At 34.3% G+C, this 15,661-nt stretch overlaps 1 protein-coding gene across 1 annotated transcript; it reads left to right on the forward strand.

Annotated features, from left to right (window-relative positions):
- Positions 1-476: 476 nt before the first annotated feature.
- faxca (failed axon connections homolog, metaxin like GST domain containing a) lies at positions 477-15,254 on the forward strand. The gene is made up of 6 exons (XM_056456082.1): positions 477-941; positions 4,513-4,648; positions 8,193-8,389; positions 10,816-11,033; positions 12,038-12,154; positions 14,366-15,254. Exons 1-6 carry the CDS (start codon positions 682-684, stop codon positions 14,650-14,652), a joined length of 1,215 nt encoding a protein of 404 aa, XP_056312057.1. The 5' UTR covers positions 477-681; the 3' UTR covers positions 14,653-15,254.
- The last annotated feature ends 407 nt before the right edge of the window (positions 15,255-15,661 follow it).

The raw sequence follows: 15,661 nt of genomic DNA on the forward strand, positions 1-15,661 counted from the left end.
GCTTAGTGTTATTTACTTAAATGCTTTAAATCGTTTCACATGCAATGCTAAATATTATTTTAGCCAATATATACATTCACTTTACTTAGAGATGTCCATCCAGATCAGTTGTGCCCAAACTCCAAGCTCCAACCGTGTTTAAATACTCCTGAACTTGCTAATCAATCTCTTGATGTCATACTAGCTTCTGTTGAGGCAAGTTGGAGCTTAACTCTGCATGACACTGGCCCTCCAGGACCAAGTTTGGACACCCCTGATCTAGTGTAAAAGTCTTTGCTGCAAGCGTCATTTACCTGGCGATAAATATAAATGTTACAAACGACGGAAATTTGATTCCATTATGCACTATTATGAAATTTTTGTTACCAAACATCGTCACAAGCAGTGTCTCCATCTGACCAATGACAGTGCGAATCTCCTATGTGGCTCCACCCCCTCGCAGCATCAGCACCCACGCCCATGCTGGGTGACGTCGGGCGCTCAGCTGTGCGGTAAACAGCGGCGGCGAGCGGCTGCGGACTGATGCCGAAAACAGCGCGGGCTCGACGGTCATCAGGAGGAGACATGCACGCTGCAGCCGCCCACAGACCCGCGGACACCCTGAGCAACAGCCTGCGGCACTGATGAAGCCTCCTCTGCCGGAGCCACAGCGGGCCGAAGGGCGGATAGAGGAGAGAGAGGATGTACTGGCGCGTGGGCTTCGGCTGGAGCCGCTCGTGCGCGCTTGAGCTCGGCCGGAACAGGAGCTTCTCCCTCGGCCTCTGCAGGTCCGACGAGCATATGTCTTTGCATGGGTTCATCATCGCCTACCCGCTGCAGGAGTACGGGGGGATCATGTCCGCGCTAGGGGTCGACTCCTGGTGGAGGAAAACGCTCTACATCACCGGGGGCGCGCTGCTCGCCGCCGCTGCCTATTTACTACACGAGCTGCTTGTCATTAGGTATGGTGAGACCAACCATCTATCCATCCATCTATCTATCCATCCATCCATCCATCCATCCATCCATCCATCCATCCATCCATCCATCCATCCATCCATCCATCCATCCATCCATCCATCCATCCATCCATCCATCTATCTATCTATCTATCGTTCTATCTATCGTTCTATCTATCTATCCATCTTTCTATCTATCGTTCTATCTATCCATCTATCGTTCTATCTATCTATCTATCCATCCATCCATCCATCCATCCATCGTTCTATCTATCTATCGTTCTATCTATCTAGCTATCTATCCATCCATTCATCCATGATTCTATCTATCTATCTATCTATCTATCTATCTATCTATCTATCTATCTATCTATCTATCTATCTATCTATCTATCTATCTATCTATCTATCTATCTATCGTTCTATCTATCTATCCATCTTTCTATCTATCTTTCTATCTATCTATCTATCTATCTATCGTTCTATCTATCGTTCTATCTATCGTTCTATCTATCCATCTATCGTTCTATCTATCTATCTATCTATCCATCCATCCATCCATCCATCCATCCATCCATCCATCCATCCATCTATCTATCGTTCTATCTATCTATCGTTCTATCTACCCATCCATCCATCCATCCATCCATCCATCCATCCATCCATCCATCTATCTATCTATCCATCTATCGTTCTATCTACCTATTGTTCCATCTATCCATCTATCCATCTATCTTTCTATCTATCTATCTATCTATCTATCTATCTATCTATCTATCTATCTATCTATCTATCTATCTATCTATCTGTCTATCTGTCTATCTGTCTGTCTATCGTTCTATGTGGTCTCTTGTTTTGTTATTAGTTATTATATGCAAATAGTAATTATTACATGCAACACTTTAAGTGAATATGCTCATAATTGTTTACATAAATAAAATAACAGTAACATTACCATAACATTAACATAACAGTAGGCTAATAATAATAATCTATTTATGGAAATATGTTTATGTACATAAATTATACAATGTATAATATATATATATATATATATATATATATATATATATATATATATATATATATATATATATATATATATATATATATATATATATATATAATATATACATTGTTTTTCAGTTATACAGTATGTTTTCATTGTGTCAAAATAACCAGGGCTTGTGTATTCCTTTCATTATATTTATAATTTTATAATACATTGTAGAATTGTATTATAAATAGCATATATGGTACAATACTTTTTGAAATGTAAAGTTTTAATATCTAATTTAAGGATTTTTTTATTCTCAATTTATAAATCCTTAAGATGTTGGCTTCTGAATATAAATCTCAGCATTTACTGGTTATTATGGCGAGAGGGGCAAGAATAGCTCTTTACTCAAGTAAAATGAACTAACTAATCATCCTGGATGATTAAACACAATGCAGTGCAGTCTATTCATTACCCCACTGATGAAGGATAAATGAATACCTGCCAGCCCAATGCTTTTCAAGCAGGATGGTTTTACTACCGTGTCTAAAGAGTGAATGTTGACATGTTGATGTGTGCTGTTTCAAGGGCATCTCTGTGTTTTTGGCCTACAGGAAAAAGTCTGCTCGTGTAAGTGACAAAATGACCTTTAACGGCTCCTGGTATAAATATAGTGATGTAAACTGGGTTTAATTGTGTGCTTTTGCTCCGTCTCTGACCTTTGCAGAAACGGCAGTGCAGCTTGTGCTCAGCAAAACATCTCAGGTTACACGAGGCCTTCAGAAAGGCAGATCAACCCGCTGCTATTTGAGGAGCTTTCTCACAAGCTATCGATTCTGACATGCGTTACACAAATATAATAGCCTATTATTAATTGTTTTCAGATCAAAAGCAATCGTAGGAATGAAACTGAAGCGAGACGGTGATCTTATGATATATTTCAGCACCACCATTGTGGACAGCGACCAAATCCTGCTGATCAAAAACACTGAAGACTAGTCGATGTGAATAGTTTAAAGGAATATTTAGGGTGCTTTTGGAAACAAATTTGTTGATTTCCTTTGGATTTGATTAACTTATTTGCCCCATTAATTATTTCATTTTAATTTGGATTTATTTAATAGTTAGATTTACTACAAAATCCATAATTAGCTCATTTAAAAATATAATTAAGCATTTAATCTGCTTGGTTTTGGACTAGCTGATGTAAAAAGTTTAAGGAATATTTATAGTGCTTTTTGAAACCAATTTGATTAAGCAGTTTTTTATTTGACTAACTTATTTTTGACATTAATTATTCAATCTTAATTTTGAAATATTTAAATAGTGAATTTCACAGTAAAATCCAAAATTATCTATTTAAAAAAAATAAGCATTTATTTTACTTGATTTTAGACTAGTTGATCTGAAAAGTTTAAGGAATAATTCTGGTGCTTTTGAGACCTATTTGCTAATTGTTTTTAGGATTTAATTACTTTTATTTTGCCCGTTAATTTATTCATCTTCATTTGGAATTATTTAATAGTGAGATTTTCAACAAAATCCATAATTAGCTAATTAAAAAACAATAATAAGGCATTTAATTTACTTGATTTTAGATTAGTTGATCTGAAAAGTTTAAGGAATAATTCTGGTGCTTTTTGAGACCAATTTGCTAATAGTTTTTAGGATTTAATTACCTTTATTTTGCCCGTTCATTTATTCATATTCAATTGGAATTATTTAATAGTGAGATTTTCAACAATATCGATAATTAGCTAATTAAAAAACAATAATTAAGCATTTAATTGACTTGATTATGGACTAGCTGATCCGAAAAGTTTGAGTAATTTTTATGGTGCTTTTTAAGCCATTTTGATGATTTTTTAGGATTTTATTTCCTTATTTTATTGCCATATCTTGCCCGTTAATTTGTTCATCTTAATTTGGAATTATTTAATAGTGAGATTTACAGTAAAATCCATAATTAGCTAATTACAAAAATATAATTAAGCATTTAGTTAGCTTGCTTTTGCACTAGCTGGTCCGAAAAGTTCTGCTGCTTTTAGAAACAAATTATTTGATTTTGTTTTATTTGATAAACTTATTTTGGCCATTAACTAAATAATCCTAATTTTGATTTATTTAATTTTACAACAAAATTCACAATGAGCTAATTAAAAAGAATTATTAAGCTTTTAATTTACTCTGTTTTGGAATGATTAAGTGGATAAAATGTAGAGGCTGTTTGATATTTAGTCATCTTGGTCATTTTAGAAATTTCAAGGCCCAAATGGGACTCGAACCAGCGACCTTTTTGCCATGAGGCGACAGTGCTAACCACTGAGCCACCGTGTTGCCGTGTTCATACAAATTGTTTTCATTTAAGTAATATTTTGAAAAGAAAATCCAATGAAACATTCTCCTTTACTAAAGTAAAGATGCAACTTAACCCTTTTATATAATAGTAGATACTCCAGTATTTTGGATGTGTCTGATGCATTATGAAATGACATTGATACTTTTAGTGTTTGATTAAATTTTGAAGTTAAATATGAGCACTTGTTTCAGTACATTTGTGCATTTCTGTCTGTGTAGGAAGGAACAGGAGTTGGACTCTGAAGACACCATCATTCTGCATCAGTTTGCCCGGCCCAAAACTGGGGTCCCAAGCCTGTCACCCTTCTGCCTGAAGATAGAGACGTACCTGCGCATGGCTGACCTGCCCTATCAGGTACACAGATGTGAGACTTGAGATCATGGCAGTAATAAAGTATTTAATGTAGACTTTGTCAATGAAATAGCATAACCTGGCCAGATCTGTTATATAATATGCTATTGTTTTGACATGTGCTTCTTTTTTAATGTTGCCTGTCACTTTAAAGGTCCCATGAAATGAAAATGTCAGTTTTAAGGATATCTATAAGCTACTTTGCTCTAAAACAGTGACACGGTTTTTCATTTAGACGATATAAATCTGATATGAACATCTAAAGCTTGCAGTTTGTCACTTCCCGCCTAAAAGCATCAACAGCTGTTATGACATCACCTCAATACTTCAGTTTCTCATCAAAATCATAACCAATCAAATGCTTTCTAGGTACTGACCTGCCCCACCCCCTTTAAGATGCTTCTCGTTTGCTTTTTCACTTGATGTGCTTGAGCTCATCCACTCTCACTGGCAGATAACGCTATTGGCTTTTTTAAAAATAAAGGGTAGGGGCTACTATTTGTCCCCACCCCCCTCCCCTTCTTCTTCATGTTTCAGTTGAGATTGTCCAATTTAGACTTAAAAATTGTGATTTTTAAAGCACTATATAGGATTTTTAGGTGCTGGTGATTTGTAACCCTAAACCACATAACATATATTAATTTGCACTGGTATATTTTTGCCTATTATTTTTCTTTCAACCCCCCCCCCCCCCCCCAAAAAAAAATCATTAGAATATAGTACAGTAAAGTAAATATTACGTTTCATGGATATTTCTAACTGTAAATATGTCAAAAAAATATGTAAAACTTTCTCAGTATTAATCATTTTATGGTCGGAATTATTATTATTATTTTTATTATTATTTTTATTTATTTTTTTAGTCTAGCATTTTTTTCTCCGGAACTGTCATGCCCTAAACTAGACGCATCGGTTCAACCCCAGCACAACTAAAGCTATAATAACCAAGAAGTAGGTAGCACATTATTATTATTGATGTAACAAGCTAATGTATTTATTTTATTTATTTATTTATTTGAAATGATTTATATATTTATCTCAAATTGTACCATTATCATTATTTTTGTTTTATTGTTAATATTTTATTTAAATCTATATATATATATATATTTTTTTCTCCTTCTATTACTCCGTCTTCTGTTATACGTTTTACAAGAAAAGTGGTTATGTTTATGTGTAGGTGGGATGGGTGGGGGGTGTCGGGGTTAAATGTTTACAAAAGTGTTCAAAAAGAAAAAAGCAGAAATTGGACATTTGTATACAACAAATGCAATCCACTTGTGTTCAATAAGTTTAAAAAAAAATAATAAAAAAAACTGTCTCAGTATTTACATTTTTTTGAACCCTCAGATTTCAGATTTTTAAGTAGTTTTATCTCACACATGTATTTTATACATCAACGGAAAGCTTATGTATTCAGCTTTTGTGTAAAGTATAAATCTCAATTCCAAAATAAAGACACTTATGACTGGCTATATATAAAAAGAGCAACAAACAAAAGCAGTTTTCTCAAACAAATGCTCCAAAATAAGTTAAAATCTTATATTTGCAAAATAAGCTTATTTACTCCGCTTTTAGGTGATGTATAAATCTCAGCTCCAAAATAATGACATTCATGACAGGTTTAGTGGTGAAGGGTCACATTTAGTGTTGCCAGGTATTGGAAAGTGTAACAAACAAAAGCGATTTTCCCCCCCAAATGCACCAAAATAAGTTTAAATCATGTATTTACAAAATAAGCTTATTTATTAAGCTTTTGGGTAATGGATAAAAACCAGGGTCACATTTAGTGTTGCCAGATATCCGAAAGAAAAACAAAAAAAGCAATTTTCCCAAAAGAAATCATCAAAATAAGTTAAAATCGTGTATTTACAAAATAAGGGTATTTATTCAGCTTTTGAGTGATGTATAAAGCTTATTTACAAAGATAATACTCTTATGACTGGTTTTTTGTCCATGGTCGCATTTAGTGTTGCCAGATATCTGAACGAAAAACAAACAAACAAACAAACAAACAAACAAAAAAATATTTTTCTCAAAGTAATCAACAAAATAAGTTATTTATTCAGCTTTTGGGTAATGTATAAAACTCATTACCAAAATAATGACACTTATGACTGGTTTTGTTTTCCAGGGTGACATTTAGTGTTGCCAGATATCCAAAAGAAAAACAAACAAAAGCAAGTTTCTCAAAAAATAAGTAAAAGTTGTGCATTTACAAAATAAGCTCATTTATTCAGCTTTTAGGTGATGTATAAAACTCATTACTAAAATAATGACATTTATGATTGGTTTGTGGTCCAGGGTCACATTTAATGTTGCCAGATATTGAAAAGAGAAACAAATAAAAGCTATTTTCTCAAAAACAAACTAAAGCAATTTTCTCATAAAAAGTGTAATAATTAATTAATGAACATTGTCTATTTACAAAATAAGCTTATTTATTCAGCTTTTGAGTAATGAATAAAACTCATTACCAAAATAATGACACTTATGACTGGTTTTGTTTTCCAGGGTGACATTTAGTGTTGCCAGATATTCGAAAGAAAAACAAACAAAAGCAAGTTTCTCAAAAAATAAGTAAAAGTTGTCTATTTACAAAATAAGCTTATTTATTCAGCTTTAGGTTGATGTATAAATCTCAGTTTCAAAATAATGACTCTTATATGACTGGTTTTGTTTTCCTGGGTCACATTTAGTGTTGCCAGATATCTGAAAGAAAAACAGACAAACAAACAGCAAAATAAGTTAAATAATGTATTCACAAATTAAGCTTATTTATTCAGCTTTTGGGTAATGGATAAAAACTCATTTCTAAAATGATGACACTTATGTCAGGTTTTCTGGGCCAGCACCACATTTAGTGTTGCCAGATATCCGAAAGAAAAACAAACCAAAGCAATTTTCTCAAAAAAAAAAAGAAATCACCAAAATAAATAAAATGAAAAAAAAAAAATACAATTGTCTATTTACAAAATAAGCTTATTTATTCAGCTTTTGGGTGGTGTATAAATCTTTTTTCCAAAATAATGACTCTTATGACTGATTTGTTGTCCATGGTTGCATTTAGTGTTGCCAGATATCTGAACGAAAAACAAAAATATTTTTGTTTCTCAAAAATAAGTTGTGTATTTACAAAATAAGCTTATTTATTCAGCTTTTGGCTAATGTTTAAATCCCAGTTCCAAAATAATGACACTCATGACAGGTTTTGTGGTGAAAACAGAAGCAATTTTCCTCAAAAAGGAAAATGCACCAAAATAAGTTCAACTCATCATAAATAAATCAATAATACATTATTTACTATTGAATTACTTTATTACTGCTGTCACATTAATATTTAAAACAAGTCCAACAATGCACCGATTATAATAACTAGATCTGGCAACATTTATTCAGTGGCATCATTTGAAATGACATTTAAATCATACAACTGTTATTTTTGAACGTGAATATGACCTTATAGCTTACTATGTGCCTGCCCGAGATCATATATTCTGAAAACTGAGGGACGTTTTAGTTGTTTATGGTTCAATTTTCTCCTCAGAACTACTTTGATGGCCAGCTGTCTCCTCAAGGGAAGATGCCTTGGATTGCGTATAATAAAGAGCAGGTTTGTGGGACGGAGTTTATCATCGACTTCCTGGAGGAGCAGCTCGGGGTGAACCTGAACTCCAGCCTGAGTCCTCAAGAAAAAGCCATCTCACGCGCCATCACCAAAATGGTGGAGGAACACTTTTACTGGTGAGACTCAACTGGATCTCCTCCACATCATGCTTTCATTTCTTGATCAGCTTTCTTCAAATCTTCGTTTTATTATTGAAATCAGATTCTAATTTGAATATGGCTATTGAAAGATGTGATTTCAGTGCTCATCTTGAAATGTTACTGACAATGAAGTTATTTTTAGGTTTATTTGTTGATATTTCATAACCTGAAGCAGACTTTTTTGATACTATCCTACACTATACTACATGTCTTTTACCTGCTAAAAATGTATAGAAGCTTTACTGAAGGAATTTGTGGCATTTATTGATTATTTTTAATGTAATGCAGATCAATCTAGATCAGTCTGGAGGTTTAAGCTTCACTCATTCATTCATTTTCCTTCAGCTTAGTCCCTTTATTTATCAGAGGTCACCACTTTGGAATGAACCACCAACTATTTAAGAGCTTTTAGTTACAAAATAACACCTCATTGAATTTGTTCTGCCCTCTAGTGTTCATTCAAGCTGAAAAAAGTATATGCTATATATAAATATATACTGTAAAATGTGTATTGTATTTTATATTGTACTGTATATTATATTGTTGTCTTGTTTTACAGTATATCTAAATAAGTTTACATTAGCATGGATTTTCTTGAGAAGCAAAAAAAAATACTTAAGAAAAATACTTTAAAAAATAAATAAGATTTTAAGTATTTTTTTTCTTAAATAAAAATTACATTTGTACAAAAGTGTGTTTATCCTCAAAATGATCTTCAGTGATTTAAAAATATCTTCAAAAATATTATTACCAAAGGATCAGTAAATAATTCTGATTATGCAACTGCATTGCTCTGCAAACAGAATGTTTTTCTTTTTTTTAAAAAGAACCAAATTCAAGGAACTTTATTTTGTTATTACTTTATTCTTTGCAATAAAATTATTTTCTTTAGTTTTTTTTGCAACCACAAAACATTTATTTATTTATTTATTTATTTATTTATTTATTTATTTATTTATTTATTTATTTATTTATTTATTTATTTATTTATTTATGTTTTAAATGCCATATCAGCAGCATTGGCTATATTCATAGCAACTTTTGTAGTAAATATTCAACTTATAATTTACAATCATAACTGTCAATTTACAATCATTCAGTGTACAAAAAAAAGTATACAAGTGACAACATCACTGATTAAAAAGTCATATGGTGCAAGTTGTTTCAATTCGATTTTTGATAAATCAATTTGATCAATTATAAATACTGTGAAACTCCTGCAAAAATTACCCTTAAGATATTTCCTGAATAAAAACGTTCTTTAATATCATTTAAAAATACACAATCTAGTCTGCAGCAATAGTCTAGTGGTTAAGTTCTGACATACAGTAAGTACCATGATGCTGATGGCGAACCAAGTTTGACTCCCGGCTATACAGTTGAAGTCAGAATTATTAGCCCCCCTTTGAATTTTTTTTCTTTTTTAAATATTTCCCAAATGATGTTTAACTGAGCAAGGAAATTTTCACAGTATGTCTGATAATATATTTTCTTCTGGAGAAAGTCTTGTTTGTTTTATTTCGGCTAGAATAAAAGCAGTTTTAAATTTTTTAAACACCATTTTAAGGTCAAAATTATTAGCCACTTTAAACTATATATATTTCCGATAGTCTACAGAACAAACCATCGTTATACAATAACTTGCCTAATTACCCTAACCTGCCAAGTTAACCTAATTAACCCAGTTAAGCCTTTAAATGTCACTTTAAGCTGTATAGAAGTGTCCTGAAAAATATCTAGTCAAATACTATGTACTGTCATCATGGCAAAGATAAAATAAATCAGTTATTAGAAATGACTTATTAAAACTATTGTTTAGAAATGTGCTGAAAAAAAAACTTCTCTCCGTTAAACAGAAATTGGGGGAAAAAAAATAAACAGGGGGGCTAATAATTCTGACTTCAACTGTGTATATATATATATATATATATATATATATATATATATATATATATGTATATGTATGTATGTATGTATGTATGTGTATTGCATTCTATTCAAATATGTTTTGCCATCAAACTGTTCCTACATAAGTCACAAATAGGTTTTTCTTCCCACAAAATAACATAAACGTTCTGTTTAATTCATTATAAAGAAAGAAAAACATCAGTGTGCGACGCGCATCTAGAAAAATCTCAAAGGCAGGTGCTCGATCAAGCCAAACACAATAGAAAAAGTGAAAAGAAATTGGCACACTAATTAATGAAGACCATGTAGACTGAAACATTGTCCAAATAAATTTGTCTCTTTTTTTATTTTTACTTTTTCTATTTAGTTTATTATCATAATCACAGTTGTGAAATGGTTTATTGTTCAACCTTGCACATTCAGAAATTCCAGAATGTTCTGAATGTGATAAAATTAGCTACACTAAACTGTCGTGTGTGTGTGTTTTGCTGCAGGACAATAGCGTACTGTCAGTGGGTGGACAATGTAGAGGAGACCCAGAAGATGTTGTCCACGAACGGGCCGCTGAGTGACCTGCTCCGGCAGATCCTCAGTCAGGTGACCGGTGGTATCGTGAAGAGGGAGATGTACGGCCATGGCATCGGACGCTTCTCCAGAGATGAGGTTTATAAGCTGATGGAGAAAGACATGCGCACACTGGCCACCCTTCTTGGTATGTTTTAAAGTCTGAGGGCTTTTTTTTTCTTTTAAGATTTGTGGCTTGAATTAATCAATCGAGCAGTGTTTCCCAACGTTGTTCCTGAAGGCACACCAACAGTACACCTGAAATGAACTGATCAGATAAAGGAGACATCCTTTATCTGACAAAATAGGTACTGTTGGTGTGCCTACAGGAACAGGGAAACGCTGATCTAGAGCAATCTGAAGCGAGCAGAGCTTTTGAAACGGGTTACAAAATAATGCAGCAGTGGATCTGTGCTGCCCTCTAGTGCTTTACTACAAAAGCTATTTCCTTTTTGGTTTGGTCTTCTAGTTTAAATAGTTTAACATTGTTCATTTAGAATCGAGTTACTTGAGAAGGAATAGCCTTGGTGGAAAATAAGAAAACTTTCAGAATTCATTTATTTTGTCATTGTGTTGCCAGATATATATTTTTTCTTGTTTTAAGGATAAACTTTGCCTTTCTGAAAAACAAACATATTCGAGCCACGTTCTTTCTGAAGTAGGATAGATAAATAAAAGGATTTTTTATAATTGAAATGTAAATTCAGAATTTTGAATATACTCTTGCTAAACATAATAATGACTTTTTATATTAGCAAATTTCATATATTAAAAAGTTAGAAGATCTGTATTCTGTTAAAAATGTCACATTTAAATTCAGAAAAAATATAATTTTAACATGTACACAATTCAGAAATCAGAAAAAAGTCAATTGTGTGAAAATCTAATGTGAAAACTGTTCTTTGAAGAGAAAAAAAGTCTAAATTGTAAGATATAAGCTCAGAAATGACATAAAAGTTAAAAGTCAAATGTGTAAGATTAAGATTAAGAGTTCTCCAAAAATAGAAACCATTGTAAGATGCAAACTGATGATTATGAGATTAAAAAGTAATCCAATGTTTTACTCCATGGTAGAAACCATGGAATTTCATGACAATCAACCAAAAATAAAAGTTTAATTGTAAGTGTTAATCGTGTAAATTTCACCCGTAGGCAATAAAAAGTACCTTATGGGTCAGACGTTTTCCACAGTGGATGCTGCTGTATTCGGTCATCTTGCCCAGGCCATGTGGACTCTTCCAGGAACACGTCCAGAACAGTTAATCAAAGGTGAGCTCATTAACTTACAATGTTTTTCATCATTTCTTCACATCTGTCATAATGTCAGGATTAAGCACACTAAAAAGCTAGTTCACCCAAAACATTGGAAATTGGTACCCATTGACTTCTATACTATTTTTTCCCGTCATTGAGTCTCAGCAGCTCCTTCTGTGAGGTGAAATCATCATAGTGCTGTAAATGACATCATCACATCGCCACGTCTTGTTCACTGCCTGTGTTTGTAGCTAAACTGCAGTTTTCTTCGATTTTCCAAGGATTTGTTATTATATATGGAGCCAGATCAGTCTTAAAAATAATACATTTACAAAATAAAAGTCATGCATCCACAACACAATTCACATTTGCAAAATCCAATTCATTAATTCAAAACACGATTCATGAACACACAAATCTAATTCATAAACTCAACCCTGCTGAAAAAAACAGCTTAAACCAGCCTAAGCTGACCAGCCTGGTTTTAGAGGGGTTTTGGCTATTTCCAGGCTGGTTTCCTGCCATTTTCAGCCTGGTCTTAGCTGGTCAAGCTGGAAAATGACCAGCTAAAACCACTTTGACCAGCCTGGTTTAAGCTGGACATAGCTGGTTTTGGCTGGACTCCCAACCTGGTTAGGCTGGTCAAGCTGGTTTTAGCTGGTCATCTTCCAGCCTGACCAGCTAAGACCAGACTGGAAATAGCTGGAAACCAGCCTGGAAATGGCCAAAACCCCTCTAAAACCAGACTGATCAAGCAGCTAAAACCAGCTAACCAACCTAGGCTGGTTTAATCTGTTTTTTTCAGCAGGGAAAACATAATTCATGATATACATCCCCCCCCCAATTCTCCCAATGTCCAATTTCACTCGCACCCCAGGCACCCCTCCCTTGAGCCAAAATTATAATGCATGCGCAAACATCATTCACATGTTACTTTACTGCGTTTAAAGTGAATAGAATTAATTACATTGAAACATAAAGACACTGCTTACCTGATTCATTGTTATGGCTGAGCCTGTTTCTGTGAGGACATGGTTGGATTTCTGACACGACTTACCGTAAATCATCTTCCACTGCCAATAAGCATGAGCCAGCATACTTCCTTTTGATGTACGTACATACAGAAAATACTGCTTCGCAGAGCCCTGATGGTCGAACATTGAGTATGGGCAATACATTTACATGGGCAATACTTTGAAGAGTCTACCATGTAAACAGCGATTTTTTTTTTTTTGATCACCTCAATCCGACTAAAGTCATAAATGAACTAAACAGAAATGGAATTAAGACATGTGGAGTATGTATATATTAGTGGCATTGCTAAAGCAAACACTGCAATCAAACTATTATCGCCATGTAGGACTTTTCGCCGCATTTTGTGACAAGATCCACACACGTGGCTGTCGGTAAAGGACTGCACACGCAAACACACACACACATCATGAAACGCGGAGGTTTTTTTCTTTCCATCGGACGTGCGATATCAATAAAAGCAACACTCTTCCACCAGTCCTTCATATTCGCGTCAAGTACCCTAGTTTGTCACAGGGGCATCAATGAAATGTTCATGAATGAAAGTGAAACTGCCGAACTGCAGTTAAAGTTGAAAAATTAAAGATGAAACACCAAAAATTACTTGAGATTTTGCAGAAAACGTGAATAGCCTGGTGACGCAACATTCAAAAAGCACTTCACGTAATTATATTATTGTCGTATTCAGATTAAGGCAAATAACTATTACAGATGTCCATGTAAATATAGTCAGTGTCTTCAAAGTGAAAGATCCAGAAGGGCATCCTGCTGATTTGATTCAGAAGGCCACTTTTTTGTCAGACGGCTCACCAGTTTGACTTTCGTTCATTCACCATCGTTCGTTTTAAAAAGCACCCGGTCCATTTTATTTGTATATATTTTACTGGAATACATTAACTCTATATGCGCCTGACAGTTAGCTATGGTGCTAATGTTAATCATATTCCCTCTAGTTCTAGTGAACGCATTAAAATCGTCATCATAATTTGCTGGAGTGCACTCCTCAATGTCTCGCGGCCCCCTTAATAGGTGCTGGCGGCCCCCCCTGGCACGCCCCACAGTTTGAAAACCCCTGATATACACAAGTCCAATTCATTTGACGAAATGAATTTTAAGTGTACAATTGTGTATGAATTTAACTTTATAAATGTATTATTTTTGAGACTGATCTGACTCCATGCTTCCTCCATGCAGGTGAGTTCATAAACCTAGCCATGTACTGCGAGCGAATCCGTCGCAAATTCTGGCCTGAGTGGTTTGTGGATGTGGATGACCTTTACTACGACGGGCTGAGCGAAGAGCCGGATTCTCCCTCCCAGCTCCAGGATTTGGGTCTGCACTCACGCAGTTTCCAGGAGCAGGAGAGCAGCGTTTCTCACCAGGACACGCTGTCACCGGACAGCGACATCACCGGGCGCTCTCTGTGTGACTCTGATATGGACACCGAATGCTCAGTCTCAGAGGCGGAGCTACTGAAGTGATGACCTCACCCTTTTTGATGATGTGTCTGCACGGGCCCCGCCCCCCCCCATTTATTGTCCCATACCCTTTATTAGGGGATGGGCTGGTCAGGAACAGTAGCGTATTTTTCCTGGAAGGAATTCTGATGATGTTATAGAGGATTTTTATTGATTGAAGCAAAAGCCAGACCAGAGGGAAGTCAGGAAGACGTGCTGAATATTGGAGTGAATGATGCATCAGCTGAATCACTCCTCCTGTGGATGTGACATCATCACCTGTGACCACTTCCCAATCACTGCGTGTGTTTGTAGCTAGACTGCATTTTTCTTACATTCTCCCGGGATTTGGTATTGTATGGGTAGTCCGACTGAAATGACTAAAGAGTGTGTAGATATACTTACTGTATGAAGTGAAGCGGCTCAATTTTTGTGGTCAATTTACAGTTCATGCCCTGTTCTATTCTGTCAAACCTATAACTAGTGATAATTTTATTTTCTTTAAAGTGTCGCAGATTTCCCACTGCTAGATTAATGGTTATAATATGGCCGTTTATGCAATGCATTGATGAATAGTTCACCCAAACAAATGAAAAGATTTTGAATAGTTTCTTGTCTGCATGACTTACTTTTCATGCCTTAATGAATAATTCACCCCAAAATTGAAATATTTCATATCTTTATTAGCCTGCATGACTTTCTTCAATAGAACATGAGATATTTTGAGCAAAGTTGTATACATATGCTAATAAATCACTTGTTTTCATGGCAGGGACTATCAGAAGTCTAAAAGTGGCACATTTAAAATATAAATTTGAGGTGTATATGCATATCTTAAATACTTTTATATTTTCCCCCAATTTCTGTTTAACAGAGAGATTTTTTTTCAACTTATTTCTAAACATAATAGTTTTAATAACTCATTTCTAATCACTGATTTATTTTATCTTTGTCATGATGACAGTAAATAATATTTTACTAGATATTTTTCAAGAGACTAACTAGAAGTGCAATTTAAAGGCTTAACTAGGGT

Source organism: Danio aesculapii, chromosome 4 (genome assembly GCF_903798145.1).
Source record: "Danio aesculapii chromosome 4, fDanAes4.1, whole genome shotgun sequence".
Lineage (NCBI taxonomy): Eukaryota > Metazoa > Chordata > Actinopteri > Cypriniformes > Danionidae > Danio > Danio aesculapii.